Source organism: Anas acuta, chromosome 3, assembly GCF_963932015.1.
Source record: "Anas acuta chromosome 3, bAnaAcu1.1, whole genome shotgun sequence".
NCBI lineage: Eukaryota > Metazoa > Chordata > Aves > Anseriformes > Anatidae > Anas > Anas acuta.
Genome location: NC_088981.1, coordinates 58426931 through 58444126, shown reverse-complemented (window position 1 = coordinate 58444126; position 17196 = coordinate 58426931). Strand labels below are relative to the sequence as shown.

General features: G+C 43.4%; 1 protein-coding gene across 13 annotated transcripts in view; it reads right to left on the bottom strand.

The window, feature by feature from the left end:
- MAP7 (microtubule associated protein 7) overlaps positions 1-17196 on the bottom strand; it is a 110539-nt gene that overhangs the window by 52915 nt on the left and 40428 nt on the right. For 10 of the 13 annotated variants that reach the window (XM_068677320.1, XM_068677313.1, XM_068677318.1 and 7 more), the window contains one exon: positions 1668-1736. The exons of 2 other annotated variants lie outside the window; for them this stretch is intronic. In XM_068677320.1, the coding sequence (XP_068533421.1) occupies positions 1668-1736 (69 nt within the window). Of the gene's footprint in view, positions 1-1667; positions 1737-9513; positions 9620-17196 lie in introns of those variants that run through there. One more of the 13 variants, XM_068677317.1, reaches the window with a different exon arrangement.

Sequence of the window (17196 nt, the reverse complement as noted above, 5' to 3'; positions counted from 1 at the left end):
TTGGCATTTGTAGAAATTACAACCTTTGAAAAATTCCAACCTAGCTATCATACCTAAGAATTATATATGGCCAGTCTCTACAGCTCGAGTGACTACCAGCTGCACTCAGTGTGACTTCAAAACTACCTCAGACTACTACCAGTCTTCACATACATCTATCTCTCAGCCTCTTCTCACAAATGGCTACTTCCTTTCTGTCCTCGACTCCTAGGGTTCCAATTTCTCGCATTACTGAAACTAAAAGAAACAGAGTGGAAAACAACAGCCAGCTTGTTTGCTAGTTCAGGGGGGAGCTGCCGGGAGAAATATGTTAGCCACAGCATTATTTGAAAAGATACATGCTTGGATCTCAAAAACCCTTCCCTCTGTCTAGCTCCCTGCCCACTCCCACGCACACATTCAGAGTTGCCTGTGTTTCCCTTGAATCCTAATATTTGTTCAGCCTGTAGACACCTTCCAGACAATGACTTCCTTTACAATGACAGCTGTCACTCCTGCTGCAAACAGTCTCTCCTTTCTGACTCAAACAATGTTTGACATACAATTCTCATGCAGCCTAAAGGACAAAAACAGCTCTCAGGAATCCTCTCTTCAAGGCAGGGACTCTGATCAGCTGGGCACAGAGCTGAACCCTGCGCCCAGGTGTTTGCACCCCCTCCTATACAGCAGCACAGATGAAGGGAGCATGGGAGCATCTAGGACACCCGCCTCAGAAGTGAGGGACGGGGATTAAACTACTGCAGGATAAAATGGGTATTAAACACTGTACAACTCCAGGAGCTGTGTTTTCATCATAAAAGTGGGTCATGTTAATGCATTCTCTCCTGCTCTTCCCACTGCCTGACCGAGAGCAGTCAGCTCCTGGTGCTGCAGCCAGCGCTGCCTGACACGGGGTGAGCTGAACTCAGGCAGCACCAGGACTGCTCCCCTGCAGGGACAGAGGCCAAAGGCACCCAGACTGGGGACTGGGAAGATGCTGTCAGGCTGAAGCAGCCACTGAGCTGCCAGGCTGCCCAGGAGTTGAAGCGGGGGTCCTTACAGCATGCTGAGCCCTCAATAGCACAAACTAGGTGCAGCACACCTGTGCTGCAACACAGGGAAAACGCGGGTATCTCAGTGGTGATCTGGATCTTGGTCTAAGCATGCAAACGGAACAGACACATGGCATCAAGGATTACTTTAAGCATTTTTGTACATCATCTTAACTGTGTAAGTGCAGCATTAGTGAACTCTGAATTAAAACCACACAATATACCCGTCAGGTGGGGTGTGGAAATGACAAACATCTGCCTGCTGCACAGAGTACACTACAGAAGATGGCATACTTTGTGATGAGCGAGGAAGAGCCTAACAGAAGCGTTTTTAGAAAGTCCACAACAGATTCTAGTGCAAGCCCAGATGCAAGTACAGTGGCTTCCGTAACCTTATCTCGCTACCCAGCTCGCATTCCTAAGCTGCACTAAACCACAAGGAGCTTTTTTATTTTTGCTTCTTTGTGAACACAGACTCCAGCCTAACTAAGTATGAACAGTCACAGTTTTGACTGAAACATTAAGAGAGGTATAAGAGCATAAAACGTCTTAAATGTCCTTAAAAGGAAGACCTCTGTTTTTAAAGTACCATTGAGGCAAATAGCTGTACAATGTGAAACATGCAGAAGGGCATACCTGTTTTAGTACCAGTGTTGCTTTGTCCTGAAGTGAATTTCTTGTCTTGTGTTTTAGAACCTTCAGCTGCTAAAATAAGGAAAAAAAGAAAAAAGGTGTAATTAACCATATTGCTAGACAATACCTCTCTTTTTCCCTTCTCAGTGATGCTTTGGAAACCACTACTTCCAAAGAACAGATCTTTTTTTAAATTTTATTTTTAAATTAAAATTTCCCTCCTGAAGCAGCTGAATGGATCACAATGATAAAAACAAGTTAGTGGAAATAACTGAATGAAACCAAAGGCTAACTTGGAAAGAGCAAACATATTGCAATGCAGGGCAAGAAAACTGTGTTGGTACAGGTGACTCACATACCCTAGGTTTCTGAAGGTATGGTACAAGATACCAGTAAGAACTTCACAGACTTCACAATTACTAATGCACCCATTACCCAGAATTGAACAGAGAGCAATTTATGACCTAAATGAAGTCTTAGTGAGGAGAGATTTCTTAATATTTTTATTAGACATCTAATCAGGCCCTAGAAAGAGAGAATTCTAGTGCTCTGAATGCCCTTTCAGTGACTGTTTATAAAGGAAAATGAAAAGATTCATTATCATACTTCAGATCACCACCATATCCTTGGCTTAGCATCTACTTACTTGAAAACTAAGGCAGGAAATTAGATGCCACGATTTTCTCAGCTTACGATTCATCTTCAAGAGCTCCACTACAGGAGCATTTGATTCCAGAGCACTACAATCTGGGATGAGTGCACAGACAGACTGTAATAACTCCAAAAACCCCTCCACAGACAGCTAGGAAGTATTTGCAAGCAAGGATAAAAAGAAAGTTATACTGATATAGCTGAGAGGAGGAAAAAACAAAACAAAACACTCAATTAAATGAAAATCTCTCCAGGAATGAGAGTTGGAAAAAAACGTTTAGCTTTAAAAACCTAAACCAGCATTCCTGCATTAGTTTCACTTTAAAAAGTGAAAATTTAAATTGTACAAAAAAGACAATCCTCTTCTATATTGGAGGGAACAGCTACATTAAGTCTCTTTTAGTCCATACAAGAAACTGCTGTTGAACCTAATGAATACTGATTCCAGCTCAGAATGAGAGCAGGCATAACATGGCATAACAGGCAGCCAAACAAAAGATTTTAGCACTTTGCTGTTTTAAAAGGCCTCATGCTTAGGATTCATTCTACCAATAAGCAAGGCCACAGATTTTTGTGAAACAACCTGAGCAGCACTGAACACTGGCACTTCTAAACTTAGTAGGATCTGCCATTACCAAAAAACATACTTTTTCCTTTCAATGTTCCAAATGGGTGGAACTACACCTGAAAATGAGTGTTTTATTCATCAGAGTAAGTGCATTTATTCATATATAAGAGTAAGTGCAAATATTCATATATAATATCTTACTAAGAAAGTACCACCTTAGTTTGGGGGAGGAAACTGACTGTGCTCCTGCCTGAAACAGCTATTTAGAATATTCTCAGAGAAAGACCCGCTGTCATGCTTGAGGAATCTACGTTGTGAGCTCATTTACCTTTGAATAGTGCATCATGTGATAGAAGAGGAAACTGCTGTAAATATTAAAAATACTGTTTCTGAGCATTAGTGAGAGCACTGATCTTCTAAAAGCTTTAACACAAGACTCTCTGCATGCCTCCAACAGGGCATGTGCATTATTTTCCTCAAACATTGCACTGTAGGATTATGCGATACTCCTTTAATTTCAAAGCAATGGTTTAAGTGTCCAGATAATCCAGATAATACACTTGTAGCAGAGCCTAGCTACACAGAGCAACATTTCTTCCATATTTCCTTTCCTCTGACTCTTCCTTGGAATATTTTGACATAGTTTCGGTACATAGGCACAGGACCACAACAAGCAATGAAGAAAGGAACAGATGGCACAGCCATGAATTTTAATGACACTCGATATCGAATAAGAACTGGCACGAGTATTAAGAAGCCAGTGCATGTGTACTCCCACACAAAATACTTCTTGGTCTAAAGACACAAACAGACGATCAGAGAGACAACTAAGCATCTAAAATCCAAATTTACATATTGACAAAATTGTTTCCAGCAAGACTCAGTAACCTAACACGTGCCAGGAGAGACACCATTCAACTCCCTAGTACTTGCTCTGTTGCTTATCTTGAACGACTCTCTTCCCAAGGAGGGAAAATGATTATTAACAGAAGCATTAGAAATAAGAGGATATTTTTCTGTGAAGCATTCTGGAAACATAAAATGTTGAAGACAGACTGAGTAATAGTGCAGATACATTGGGGAAAACAATTACAGAACCAGAGTTGTTGAGGCTGGAAAGGATGACGAAGCCTATCCCTCTGCTCAAAGTGGGGTTGCCTACAGCAGGACATGCCCCATTGGGTTTTTGAACATTGCCGAGGACGGAGACTCCACAGCTTCTCTGGGAAACCTGTGCCACTGTTTGGCCACTCTTCACAGCAGAAAAGTTTTAATTATGTCTGAATGGTATCTCCTGTATTTCAGTCTTGTGCCTCTGGTCTTGTCTCTGTGTCACAGAGAGGAGTCTTGCTCTGCCTTCTTCACTCCACCCCACCAGGCATTTTCTGATGTTTCTTCTGATTTTTTTCTTCCCTAATGCTTGCCTCACTTCTCCCCTCTGAGGCATACAACCCTGATGTGCTTGCCCTATCACATTGGCAAGGGTCTGAGGCTCTGATCCTCTGAGGAAGGCCGCCAGCCACAGCGCAGAGGCAGCTCTGCTACGGGGCCTCTACCTCCAGAAGCAGCACCCTGAAGAGATTACATGCGGTGTGAGGGGGCACTTGGAGACCACAAACAAAAGATGGTGCTTGGACCAGTGACAGGTTCAGGGCACACCCAGCACCCCTCACAGAACCGCACCCTGTGGGTGTTGGAAATGGGGAACCGAACCATGGCTGCAGAAATGGGAACGAGCACACGCACGGGTTAGCCCAAGGCACGCGGCCACCACACGTCCGCCATTTCAGATACCTCAGGGCACAGGGTGCGCTGTGTGGTGAAGTGGGCACGGCCTTCCACTGTGTGCTCTAATTCCACAAGTGTGAGGCAGAAGCAGAAGCAGTGAAAAACAGCCAGGAGAAAAGACCCTGCTAGGACTGAGGAGGAGGGACTAAAGGGAGTCTGTCCCCTGGACCCATGGCTGGCTGGCACTTCGACCAGTTCACAAATGTTGCTGTGTTGGGAGAGTTACATTCAAAGTGCAGATACAGCTCAGGGCTGACAAAGTTTTCTAGCTTGGATGCCAAACCACATTAACACCTAACTCCTAAATACCTGACTTAGCCTAAAAGTCTGAGCATTCAGCACCTAGCTGTTCTGTTTGAAAGCAACAGCACAAAGTTTTAAGACTAAAGAGTTAAGTTTGGATGTGAAATTCCCCCTAATGGCAAAACAGGAATGTTTATCCTACTGACAAATCCATGTGAGCCAGGATCCTGGCGGTGGATACAGAGGCAACAAAGTCCAACACAACTGAAAGCTTTCTTACTGCTCTTGACTTTTGTCTTTTCTGACATCCACAGATGATGAACGTGACCTCGCTGACATGTACACATGTAAATACCGCTCTTCATATTTACAGTAAAACATCTTGCAAATCTTTAGCGTGTCTTATTCCTTGCATCATCAATAGCATCCATGTATATACTTGGCAAAGCAATATATTAAGCAATGCCTTAATGCTGTTTATTGGTCTAGGAGTAAGCTCTGCATTCATTCCATACCTGTGCTCCAGGCTGATCTTCTACTTGTATTTTAAGATTGGAAACCTAGGAACAGAGGACAGTGATCTCTCTAGAGATATAGGTCAGAAAGATCTATGGTTGGCCAAAACATTTATAAGATGCGTGCAGCTTGGTTGATAGATAAAAGGTAAAATCATGCCACTGGATGTCTAATATCAAAGCCTTCAGAGTAAGTCTGGACAAAGTTATGGTCGCTTTCTGCCTCCGAAATTTGGGACACAATAAACCTTCAAAAAAAAAAACAAAAAAAACAACAAACAAAAGCATCAAAAACAAACAAACACACACCACCACACATGCATGCTTGTTAAAGATAATAGTTCTCACAAAATCCACTTGTCAGTAACAAGACGAGCTTGGGGAGAAGTGGGCCCGGCAATCTGCTTCAGCACAGCTGGAGACAAACATTTCCTAGCACCTCTGCATGGTGCCGGGGGTCGGGCTGACCCTGGACACAAGCACCTCCTGACAGACCTTCTTCCTCCAGCTGTGCCTCAGCTGAACGCCGAGCCAAGGCTGCTCCTTGCTTTCATTTATTCCCTTTATGCAGCAAGCACATGGTGCAGCCCACGCAGCTCAGGACCTGTACATGCTTTTTCATAAGATTATTTGCTGACTGTAAAAAGAGGACACCAACAGTCAGTGTCCATTTTGCTTTTGTAAGCTCTCGTGCACGTGTACAGAACAGTTATCAGAGTCCTTCAAAACAAGATAGCAAGAAAATTCTTTTACTTTCAAACACCACAAGCTACAGGAGGGCCCTGCTGAGGAGCACGAAGATGGATCAAGCAGAGAGACCCAACCACAAAAATCTGAACACAAAACCAAACCCTCTCATCACTGAAATTCATTTGTATGTACTATTCACAACAGCTGTGTCTAAGGGGTTTGCTCTGACACTTGAACTGTGCAGAAACACAGGTACCGAGCATCAGCATTTTTGCACATATAAAGTATCTCCTTCTTCTCCCCTCCAGGGGAAAGAAAAAAAAAAAAGAAAAAAAAAAGAAAAAAGGAACTTAAAGCTTCCATTCCAATACCTGATGGCTTGTAGGTTGCTGCCAGCCCCCAAAGAGAAGGCTCAGCTTGGAGCAGCACTGGGGGTGAGCTCAAACCTGAGATTTTTTCACACAACAGGATGGGGAAGCAATCATTTGCTTCCAGAGAAGAGAGGACTGTAGGACTGAGGAAGAGGTTGCAGAAGGGACAAGAGTGTGTGCTGTTGATGTGAATTTTGCAGCAGCTCAGTCCAGGCGGTGTGAGCCCATTGTGGGCCAGTGGTGCCAAGGCAGTGGTGGGTGGCACAGTGCTGCCATCCTTTCAGGTTACACCCCTGGGGGCAGAGCAGGACTGAAGCACCAGGGAGGAAAATCTATGCCCTGCACACTTACTGTCAAGCCCCCTCTCCTCCATCCAAACCCAGAAGCCCTCTTAAGAGCCCTGGTTTATATGGTTCATAAATGGAGGCTAGAAAAACTTTCCTAACAGACCTACCACTTCAGAGGAAAAACTGAAACACTTCCAAACCAATATCCTCAGGCTTCTTAATCCAAATGCTACAGAAAACTGTTAATAAACTGGGTCTGCTTAAGCCATTAGAGCTTCAAGCGAAATCCTTTTGTAACAAAGTGTTCTCATTAGCAACACCCTTCATAAAATTATTTTTAAAAGAAAAAGAGAAAAGATTTACAAGGGTCTGCCCATTACCATAGCACTAAGGCTGTAAAAACTGTGACACTTGAATTCACAAAAATAAGCTTAAATGTAACACATTTAAATGATTCCAAACTAAGACCTCTACTTCCATTTTAAAAGAAGAGATGCACCTAATTTTGGTTGGATGTCAAAACTTCAATTCTCTTGTTAAGGGAGGTAGGTTGATGGAACTGTTGAAGTAACTGGGGTAAAATGAAGAGCACTTGCAGACAATAGACCAGTTTGCTATTTTGAATATAGTTAACATGTGCCTTCACAGTCTAAGACATAAGCTTTTTGAAATTTATAACATTAGCAAATGGAAAATACCCATTCTTTTAAAGTCTAAACTGCAGTATTTGCATAGTACATTCACAAATATAGGTTTGACTCAAAGGAGTGATAGAGTAATTAGAATTTATTTTTACTCACTGAAACAGTAAAGCAAAGTTTACACCTCAATTAAATGTGCCTAGAATTAATTTTACATGCATTAGAATAATTTCTATTCTTAGAAGCTTGAAGCTGGAATATATCTTCTCATAATTCCAGTGCTGAGGAACTTAATGTCTGGTTTGCAAATATAAGTAAGTTAAAAGATACCAAGCTACAGTGACTATTCCGAATTTCCTTCCTCTGGCACTTATCACAGAAGTCTACCATCAGAGCTGCCATACAAACGCAGTCACTGACACTCCTCAGTCTCTACTGTCCTGGCTGAGCTAAGCAGAAATGAAAACTTCTCAGCATTGCTGTTTACTACTCATGAAGTAGTATAAAAGTTGCTGTTGTCTTCATCATATTGTAGACTCGGAAGATAGATAATTTTAAATTGTCGCAGCTAATTCATCACTAAGTTGTAACACACTTAAAAATGGAAGCATGAACAGATTTCTTTAGAAACAATCCACAGACAAAATTGGATATCACAAGTATCTACAAAAAAAGGGACACATGGGGATTTTTTTTTTTTAAGTTAAAACTGTGTAACTGCTTTCTATTCCTAAAAAATTACTTTTGGCTTACTGCATTGGCTTTTTAAAGTACTGAATTCTGAAATACTAAATACCATAGGACAACACAGCAACCTGAGCACCTTTGCAGGAAGAACCCTTATGTTGCTTAGGCTCTCAAAAAAAAAAAAAAAAAAAAAAAAAAAGAAAAAAAAAAAGAAACACAAAGCTAAAATGTAATGGCATTTATAAAAATGTGAATATTCACAATATTTCAATATTTGTTCTGGATAATTGTATCAGGTCATTATACTGCAATATAGAACAGCAATATCAATATTAGAGGAACACTGGAAAAAAAGGTCCCTGTTAGCTACTGAAGAAGCCTGTGCTGCCAAGCAGGGGTTCTGGCTGGCAAGTCTGGCCAGATCCAGATGAGAGACATGAAAGGAAGCTTTTGAATTACACATCACCAAAATAAAAGCCAAGATGCTACCTGCTGAGGGTTAGCTGAGTGAACTCATTTCCAGATACCAAACCCCAACATCATGTGCTCTGCAGCCTGTCCCAGGCAGTGTACAAACACTGGGCAATATCAGACCTACAACTGTTAGTTCATGATTCTTTTCCTCAAGGACAAAACACTTTCACCCCAGGTGCAAGAGTAGCAGCAGCTCTCCTGACTTGGGAGTGCTGTGGGCAGCACTGGCTCCTGCTACAGCAGACAGACCCCCACGCCAGGACCTGCTCCTGTGAGCTGCCCTAATGGCTGTGTGTTGAAGGCTGCTCCAGAGGACGAAAGGGAACACCTGTACATTTCACTGAGTGAAAGTCACTTTTCTGGACTTTGACCAGCGAGCTTGCTCCAGACAATGAGGTAATTCCTGTGAGAGTGTCCAAGTCACGAGGAAGCTGACACCTACCCCCGGGAACTGGAGAATTAGGCACAGACCTGTCTGCTTTCACCGTCGCACTGATCCCAAGGTCAAGCCACTGGAGCCGGGGACAGCACCTAGAGCGTGCATTATTTGATACCCCCTCGCTCAGAGGGCACGGCGACCGCTGCGCGTTGCAGCCTTTGCTTTCTACAGCAACACGGACAGCAACTCCAGTAATGGCAATATGGGGATGGAGAGATGGGAAAAATTGATACTTTGCTATAGATTGCTCTGTTAAGCAATTTGATCCCGAGAGCTAAGTATTTTTGAAAACAAAGCAACCTCTTTAGTCTCGGCTTTGCAATAAGAGAAGGTAATGGCTTCTCTGCCTCTCCCCCCCAAAAAAGTAAATACAGAAATAAACCAACAAAACCAAATCAACAACCACCAAAACAAACAACAACAACAACAAAAAACATTATTTTGATACAATACGTATTTTTAATTAAAAATAATATTCCATGAAGTGAACTGTACCTAAGGTTAGTTCAGGAGACTCCCACGAGCTCACAGCCTGACTCTGTGCTTTCGGTGGCAAGAAGCCAGCCCGCTGACATACACAGGCCATCACACCCCTGCTGAACTCGGTGCATAACTATGCTCTCCTCCGTGCTTTCAGCTCTTCCCAAATTTGTCCGGGCCGCCGTGGCCTGACAGGATGAAGCGCCATGAGGTGAACAGCTTCCAGCTGCCCGCTCCGCCACCCTGACACTGCGCAGGCCTGTGGCGGGCGGTGGCACTTCTGCCATGGCAACGCCACCAGAAGCCAGGCACAACTGTTTGTGCGTCTCGTGGTAATTAATCCCTTCCTACACGGGCTGTTGCCATACGGGGACATCCCCCTACGGGCACACCATATCCAGGCGGGGGGGTGTACCCCACGTGAGGATGAGCTCTGCTGTCTGCGTAATAAACTGGTGACTGCACTCAGTAAGAGGATGCTTCTGGCATTTTTCACCCCAAAACAGGTTGCAAGAATTTGAAAGAAACACAAAACACTGAAAAAATATAGTAAAATGAAGTGACACAAACCTTGCAAGCAGAAGAAAGGAGGTTCAAAACCAGCACAATTCCCTTTCAAATCCTTCTTTCTAGTAAAGTTGTCTCCTCACACAAGGATACATAAGAGGCCTATAACACAGCTCTCCTTCTGACCACTTCTGACCACAAAATGCTTTTAAGACACATCCACCAGCTCTCTGACCTTCCGAGTACCCCAAAGAGCTTCTTCCAGCAGCTCTCTGCACTCCTAATTGCAAGCCTGTCCCACGAAAGCCAGTTCCCTTTGTGTTCCACGCCTAACAAAAGCCACCTACAATACAGAGATCTCCATTAGCCAAGATTTCACCTCCTTTTCTTTAAATTACTTTAAACTCAAAATCACTGTGCCTGCCAAACTAAGTGGGCTCCTGGCCTTCATCCCATAATTGCTTTAAACAGCTCTTCAGCTTCAGAGGCTGTTGCCTCTGTGAAGAGGACTGTGTTGCAAGGGAAGGCTTGTTTGGGAAGAATAAATGAGGGCTCATCACAAGGGAAAGGGGGCATCAGCCTAGCCTGTAGAATTAAGGATATGTTCAGCTTACCGTCAGCAATGACAAAAACACATCTGCAAAAACAGACAAGTGACTTGGAGACTGAGAAGTGTGTTACTCCCAAAGGAACAGGGGCCGACAACTGGCTTTCGGGAGACCCTCTCAAACCTTTTACTAAAGAATCACTAGAAACAAGGATGCTCAAAGCACAAGAAAGGGGGATGGGGGACAGCGGGGAGGAAGTAGTGTTGTTTAATGCTAACATCTAGGACATTTAGTGCTCCTTGTAGAGGACAGTGGGGTAATACTGACGCTGACTGTAATTGCCTATGGAAGCTGCAGAGATTCCTGCAAGATGCAGCTTCTTAAATATCCAAGTGCCATGACCTTGTTTGCTAAGGAAAAAGTTAATTGCCATGTGGGTCTCATCTACTGCCTCAGCCTGCTGAGCTAGCTCAGGTACTGACAGCAGGAGAGCTGGGTCAACACCAGGCCAACACGAGAGCTCCTCTTGGCTGAGAAGCAAAGTTAAGCATTACCCTGAGACTGCCACACCGCTTCTGGCACCTAATTATCTTCACACAGCACCATGTTAGGCCGCTTAGATTAATGTCTGGGACATCCACTGGGATTTCTCTCCTAAAGGTAAGTTTTGGACCACCTACAAGCTGGTGGGTTCAGTGCAAGCATTGTGGGGAACTGGTCCAGTGCTGCAGAGCTTCCTGGGCAAGGTTCATGCATTTTGCATGGATGTCCAGACTTACCCTTCCAGCCTTAATAAAACACAGCATGAATTATGACTGCCAGTCTCTATAGCAACAACCTGCCTCAGCTAAAGACAGCAGGAAGAGGTACACAGAAGCCCAGTTTTGTTTACACACCCTGTTCTGTGCAGACAATGATTTCTGAAACATTTAAAGCTGCAAAGACTGCATGCTGTTCTTCAGCAGCTAAGTTCCCGGACCCGTGCGTCCAAGCCATTGCCCTCATCAAACCACACTTGCCCGAGGAAAAGAGGCAATTTTCCGCACGCCTGCCTCTTCCTGCAGTGAAAGGTCACTAGAGTGGATGCTGTAACTGCTTAGGGGAAGAGCAACACTCAAGTTTTCTCATTCTTCTCCTGCTCCTTATATAAAAGGTATTTCCTATAACTGTAAGCTACATAGAACAAGCATTTAATATGATGCAAAATGCATATATTCTGAAACAGCAAAGCAAAAAGGAATGCTTCCTACCATTGCTGGGCAGAGAACAAAGCTGAAACATTGACTCAAAAAAATGTATTTCTATTGCATGACTGAGCCTTAATCACCTCATTCACTATCAAAAATAAAAAATGTACCAGAACCAGGGCGTCACATCTAAGGAGGCTCAAGATGAATGCAGCCACAACCAGTCAAGAGATTAACTAAATTATCAAGACACCATTTACTGAAAAATTTGTCTTTCAAGGTGACCATCACATCAGTTCAGGGGCCAGTTCTTTCCTGTAATCTTCACTGTGATTTTTTCCTCACTCAGCTGCCCGTAAGCAGGACTTCCTGGAAGGAGGCATTGCTTCACATACGAGCAGCAGGACCTCATAATTAATTACAGCACTGCATACACAGAATTGAGGCTGCAAAAACCAACCTAATTATTTCTGAGCTCTACATCTTTGGCTTTATAAACACACCATTCGTTTGTAAAGTTTTTCTGAAATTACATGTTTAACATTGCATATACCTGCATACAATCCTCAAATAACACTAACATTTATTTTTAAGCCTCTCTAGTATGAACACATCAAGTGGTTATTAGAGCTCTTCTTTGGCTTTCTTGTTATGATAATAATTCATTATTTTAGGTACACTGATAAAACAAAGTGTATCTTTCCCCAGGTTCTTCCTGGGATCTCAGGATGAGTACCAGAGTACTTGGTAGTAGATCTTATCTTTACATGCTGCCCCCAAATGTACATAACCATTATCAGAAAGAAGATTTTGTTGCTCTGTGGAAACTGTGCAGCTGATTTCTTAGAGACGGCCACAGACTACTCTAGTGGCAACACAAATGTTTGTCATACACAACTATTAATTCATAGCAGAGACATGAAACATTTGAATTTCATGCAGGTTTCCTTTTAGTTCGTTAATTACTGTGTCTGTTGCTTTCCAAGAATTTGATTGTTAGCTGTTTTGATACTTACACTGCCTGACTGCCATAATTTGCAGCTCTTACCCTTAGGAGGCATAAAATTCACTTTTTTTCACCCCCTCTGGTCTTCAGGGAAACCTTTTCTCTCTGACTATCCAGCTTTTACTTTAAAAGTGTTCTGTGATTTCAAAACCAGTCTGAAAGGATTCAGCAGTACTCAGGTGTTAACAACCCCTGAAAACTAAATCTTCCAGAGAAGTAACATGAGTAAAAATTGGTTGCTACAGAGAATAGATCAAACCCAACAATTCTTAGTCTGCTTTCCTAAGGGAGCAAAAACGACAAAAAATCTCCCATTGGCTCCTCACAGTTCTTCTACTTGGATATGTGTAGGTAGTGCAGCTATCCAACAAGTCAAAGGTGGTGTTAAAAAAGTATTATTGTCATTTCATTTGGTGCCTTCGTTACCTGGGAAACCCCCACCACAGTGCTGGCTGGTTTGTATATAGTGGACAGGACAGAGAACGTAAGTGTTAAACTTAGTGCTTTGTTCTTCAGATCTTCTTTTATGCTGTATTACAAGAATGAAATCACAGCATTTGTAAAGTAAAATGTCCAAGTGCTGTATCTTGCACTAATCAAGATCTATTTAACACCAAGTTTTAAACATTCAAGAATAAAAATCAGAAGTAATTTTAAACCAAACCCTTCAAGTGTTCGGTATTTTGCAATGAATGCCTAGAAGTTGCGACTAGAAGTTGCACAGACCTTTGTATTTGGACTAATGTTTCTAATAACTAAACTACAAACTGTTTACAATCCCAAAAGGTTTGTAGACACTGACCTAGAAAACAGTTTGCAATGCAGTTTCCATTAAGCTGTTCCTTCACCACTTTACATAAGCAGTACAGCTGAGACAGGTCAAAGCCTGACTTCATTCACCGTAGAGTAGCCTTACTGATGAGAGGGCTGCTAACTTCCAAGAACACAATCACATACTTAAAAAAAAATAAAATAAATAAAAATAAAAATAAAAAAAATCTGTAGTATATATAGGGGATATTAAATCGAGTTGCACAGGCAAGTTTTGTGAGATTTCCTGACTTTTCACTGATTGAACTTGGAATCTTCAATGTGAACAAGCAGACTGCATTATGTACTGGTACATAGTAGTCACCTAAAACTAAAAACAAAACCACACAAAAATGCACAAAAAAATACCATAAACATAAAAATACATAGTTAATTTTATAGCCTCCCGCCAACAGATTATGGAAGCAGTTTAGGAAACCTAAATGCTGCATTCTCTGACAAAGCTGATTTGGCAGACCAAGCTGCCCTACCACCAGATGGGGAAAACGACATGTTTTGCCAATATTTTCCTTTCCTTTTTGCCAGCTGCACTCCTCCTCCCCCTTCTCTACTGAACTGCATCCTTTGCTCTTTTCCTGATCTTACTGCCTCCTCCTCTTGTTCCTGAACCTGCTACCTTGCACTTCTCCCACCTTTCTAATTTTTTTGTCCTTGTAGTTTCCTGGCCAGCCACGTTCCAACCCAAACACCTCCTCCCCACCTCTCCCTCGTGGCCTCAGATCACCTTCTGCTGCAGGTTGGTCCAGCAGTGGAGGAGAGCAAACTTCGCTGCTCAGTGTCCCAAGCACAGGAGCAGCCTGCAGAGATGGGAAGGAGCCCAGGAAAAGTCCTGCTCAGCCCTGGCAGCTCCGGGGAGGAGCGTGCTTGCTTGATCTGTGGGGACGGCAAGTCATGCGAACGCTGATGAGCCCAAAGCTTTGGTGACAAAGGGTGCAGCCTCAGTTCAACCAAAAAAAAATGGACAAAAATTTAGCACTCCTATGTTTAATACAGCCCTATTAGCTATGAGCTGACTGTGACTTGTGTTGCCAGTTTGCATAGCTTTTCATGGAGACAGGAGGAAGCATTGCTATAAAATCAAATCTCTCCTCGAAGCTTGGTGGCTTTAAACCAGCCTTGAGACTGCTATGAAGATTTTTTTTCAAGAAAAAAAAAAAAGGCATTATTTTGCCAAGTCTCATTCTTCAGATATTGGTCCAGTTGCTGAAGATGAGAGAAATAAAGAAGCAAAAGAAGAACAGGACTTAGAAAAAGTGAAACCGGGGCTGAACCATTTAAATCTTGCAGAGGTGTAAAGAGCCTGAAATGAGCCTCCTTCAACGGGAAATGTTATGCAACCTTAATTATTTGCCATCTGCCTTGTAAAATTCAAATCAAGTATAAGAAGGATAAAATTCTCACCCAGTTATTTTACCATGCAAAACATCTTGGTTTTACAACACCACCAGGAAAACGCTGCACGGCATTACAGCTCTTTAGCCCACAGAGGCTCTGTCTTTATTCTGGATGGAGAGGCAAGAGTTTACACCTCTGAGTCTCCCACCTCCTCGCAGCAGCTTAACGGTGATGGACTGGTCAAAATTAAAATGAAGCAAAACTCTGCTATCACCAGGAGTGGAATAAATTCTGAATTTCATGAAGGGCGCCTGGGTTGTCCTTCAGAGACAATGAGAACACGTTAACAGTAATTTATACAGTGGTTAGGTCTCTGTCTTTAAACACTAGATGTTTTACAAGGATTGCTAGACTAAACCACAGCATTCCGTGTGTATCTTCAGAACTTTTTATAGAATATGTTCTTGGCACGGATTCTCCTGTTTGGTCAACAAAAATAGAGAAAAATGTGATTGTCAAGTGAGAGTGTTCAATGCAAGTGGCTCAACTGTGCCACCAGAATATGCCCAAACTTTATCTAATCCTTTGTAATGAGCATTAAGTGCTCCATTTCAGCATCACACAAAGATGTATAGATTACAAAACGGTACCAAAAAGAGAAGAGATGTGCAACGTAATGCTGCAATCTGAGTCCAGAGGGCAATGCATCCTCCACCACACTCAGTCACGCTGGCAGCCTGCTCCAGGGCCTGGCAGCCAGGGGCAACAGGGCCAGTGGCTTCAGCAGGGGCAATAAGACCTCCCCTCTGTGCCCTTGGAAGGGATGGACAAGCCCTGATTACTGCTTCCCCTTCGGGCAAGTCACTCAGCCGCTGTCCTCCAGCTCTTCCCTGTCCGCAGGGATAGGAGGCAGCGAGGCTGGCTGTCAGAGCCATGACGTCTCCTTGTGCGCAACCACCGAACTGATCTGGCTGCGTACCAACAACAAAATAGTTCTCACAAATTACCCCCTGGATCCCCAAACAGACAACTTCGGGGCTTAACTAGATACTATCGAGTTATTGCTTACATGGGAGGCAGACGCCAAGGCTTGGTTACGCCAGACTCAGGCCACAGAGCTGAGTCACCGCTGGCACCAGGCCAGGCGCTAGCTGCTGCCCAGGCTCCCTGCTTTGGGGTGGTGGAAGTGATCTCCAAAATGGCCTTTCCTAGAAGGCTGCCCTGCCTGAGCCATGCCCTTCTGACTCCCCTTCCACAGGGAGCCAGAGGCTATCAGTGGTGCTCCGGGCCTTCGTATTGCATTACAAGGAGCGTGGACTCAAAGTGACCGACTCACAGAGGTTGCAAGGCCCCACTGCAAGTCCAGATAGGGCCTTTGTAATTAACAGAGCCTCACCAACTGCAGACAAGCTCCAGATGAGTGCTTTCCATCGTTCTGCCCATCTCCCACAGTGAACCAAAGCTAGAGCAATTGCTGTGCTGAGTGTCACGGAGAGCAGAACATCAGCTTCTCAAAGCCACGCTCCACAAAAGCACTGCCAGCCCCTGCCTTCCTGCTGACCCAGACGAGCATTAAGTTGTAATTGCTCATTTCCTCTGCCTGTCTGTCCTTTAATCAAACTCCTCTTTCTGTATGCATACCTGCTGTACCACCCAACCAGACCTGGACGTTTGTGCTGGGAGCAGAACGATTTCCTCCAGAGCAGACAAGATTTGTCGCCACTTTAACCCTGGACGTCCCTTCTTGGTTAACTCACGTCTCATCCATTTCATCTGTGAGAGAACAGGATTTTCCATGGGATGAGGCAGGCAAGAGCTTACCATTAATGAGGTCCTGAACTCTTAAAAGATGAAAGCACTCGGGAATGTGACTGAAATAATATGGTATGTTACCTTGTTGTTTTGTCTTTGCTCACACAACCTATGTTTTAAAGTCAATCACTAGCATATCCACACAGGCTGCAGCTGGGTAAGACAGATCACCTGGCTCTACAGCCCCTTGACAGCACAGCCAGGGAACTCAAGAACATTTCTGCCTATGCTCTGAGCAATTAGGCTTCATATCACAGACACACAACAGAGGACACAACAAGATGCACCTTGTTTCTGTCCAATACACTCTAAAACATTAGCTCCAAAAATTGAAGTGTGAGTTAGCGTAGGTTTGTAAGTGCTTACCTACTGCTGTGCCAGCTTTGCAATTAAAAAAAAAAAAAAAATCAAACTCGTCAGCACTTTTTACTTCCAATAAGCATCTCTCTTCCTCTTAATGGAATATCAATGC